This window comes from Frankliniella occidentalis, unplaced genomic scaffold (assembly GCF_000697945.3).
Source record: "Frankliniella occidentalis isolate FOCC.00 unplaced genomic scaffold, Focc_3.1 Scaffold5, whole genome shotgun sequence".
In the NCBI taxonomy this organism is placed as follows: Eukaryota; Metazoa; Arthropoda; class Insecta; order Thysanoptera; family Thripidae; genus Frankliniella; species Frankliniella occidentalis.
Window position 1 is genome coordinate 3,248,721 of NW_026267135.1, and position 1,325 is coordinate 3,250,045.

A 1,325-nucleotide genomic window follows, 5' to 3' on the forward strand; every position below is an offset into this window, starting at 1 on the left:
ATGTAATTTTCTTTTTTCGGCCCCACAATTTACGTTAGTGAGTAAGCTTTATTAGGGACCTAGAGGTAGGGTCTGTCTTAACGTCTGTTAAAAAAAATACAATAATCCACAACGCTGAGTTATTGCGTCACAAGCAGTATTTACGACATTGTACATCGTCCTACGCATAAACGCTCAGGTTTCGCAACACAGCTTTATTATTGCGCACGAACGAGCAAAAGCTGAATTTCCCTCTGGTATATATACCCGTGAGTCTATTACAACACACACACACCGGCGGCAGCACGCTGATGTACTTACCCGCTCCGGGCAAAGTTGGCGAGGTACCGCATGAGCATGAGCGACACCTGGGCGTCCGGGCCGCTGTAGTTGTGCGGGAAGAAGGGTCGCCCGGCGACCAGCGGCAGTCCGAGCACGTAGGGGATGTCCTCGCCGCGCACGCTGCCAGACCGCTGCAACACACAAAAAATGAATTTCATCGTATGTGCCGTAAAAAACTTAAGCGTTTTTAGTCTTACATTTTTAAAATTATTTTCATTTTCAATGTTTTGCGAGTGAAGAAGTGCACGTGTGAAAGTTGTGACAGTATTTTGAGTATTCAGCAAAGTAAAACATTTTTCTCGGAAACAGTTTATAAGTAGTCCATGCACAATTATTCTTGTTGGGGAAACACTCAAACAGAAAGAAATTCGATTGATTTCCGTGAAATTATGTCGCAACCGGGGGTGTAAAGAAAGAGGGTGGGGCCGGAGGGTATGAGGCGGCAGATATTTAAGTCAAGTTCAGTCAAAAGTGATCACCAAACTCCAATTAAACCGAGCGCCATAGAGGTTGCCGAAGCACACGGAGAAAAAAACTTTGGTTGCTGTAACTAAAATGGTGTTCTATCTGCCCTTCTTAGTCATAACCATAGAACGTTCTATCGTGCTGGCTGGAGTGTTTGGTTGGAGCGTCTGAACGCTCAGCCAGCACGATAGGACGTTCTATGGTTATGACTAAGGGGGCAGATAGAACACCATACTAGTGACAGCAACCAAATTTTTCGGCTGTGCACTGCAAAATTCTTGCAAAGAATTTTGAAGCATTGTAAGGAAGTTTGCATTGCGAACTATTTTCTTTGCATTGCAAACTATTTTCTTTGTAAGTTGCAAAGAAATGGTTTGCAAGGTTACGAATGATTTTCTTCGTAAGGTACGAAGAATTAGTTCGCAATGCAAAGCATTTTACAACGCTTGAAATTTCTTCATTATGCAAAAAATAGTTCTTCGCAAGCTTTTTACAGTGTGGTGACCAAACAGTCCAGAGTCCAGAGAAGAAATTAAAAA

The 1,325-nt window shown here is 42.9% G+C and overlaps 1 protein-coding gene across 1 annotated transcript in view; it reads right to left on the reverse strand.

Annotated features, from left to right (window-relative positions):
- The window catches only part of LOC113213906 (neuroligin-1), a 39,702-nt gene that overhangs the window by 9,262 nt on the left and 29,115 nt on the right, over positions 1 to 1,325 (reverse strand). The window contains exon 4 of the mRNA XM_052270089.1: positions 301 to 452. Within this exon, the coding sequence (XP_052126049.1) occupies positions 301 to 452 (152 nt within the window). The remainder of the gene's footprint in view (positions 1 to 300; positions 453 to 1,325) is intronic.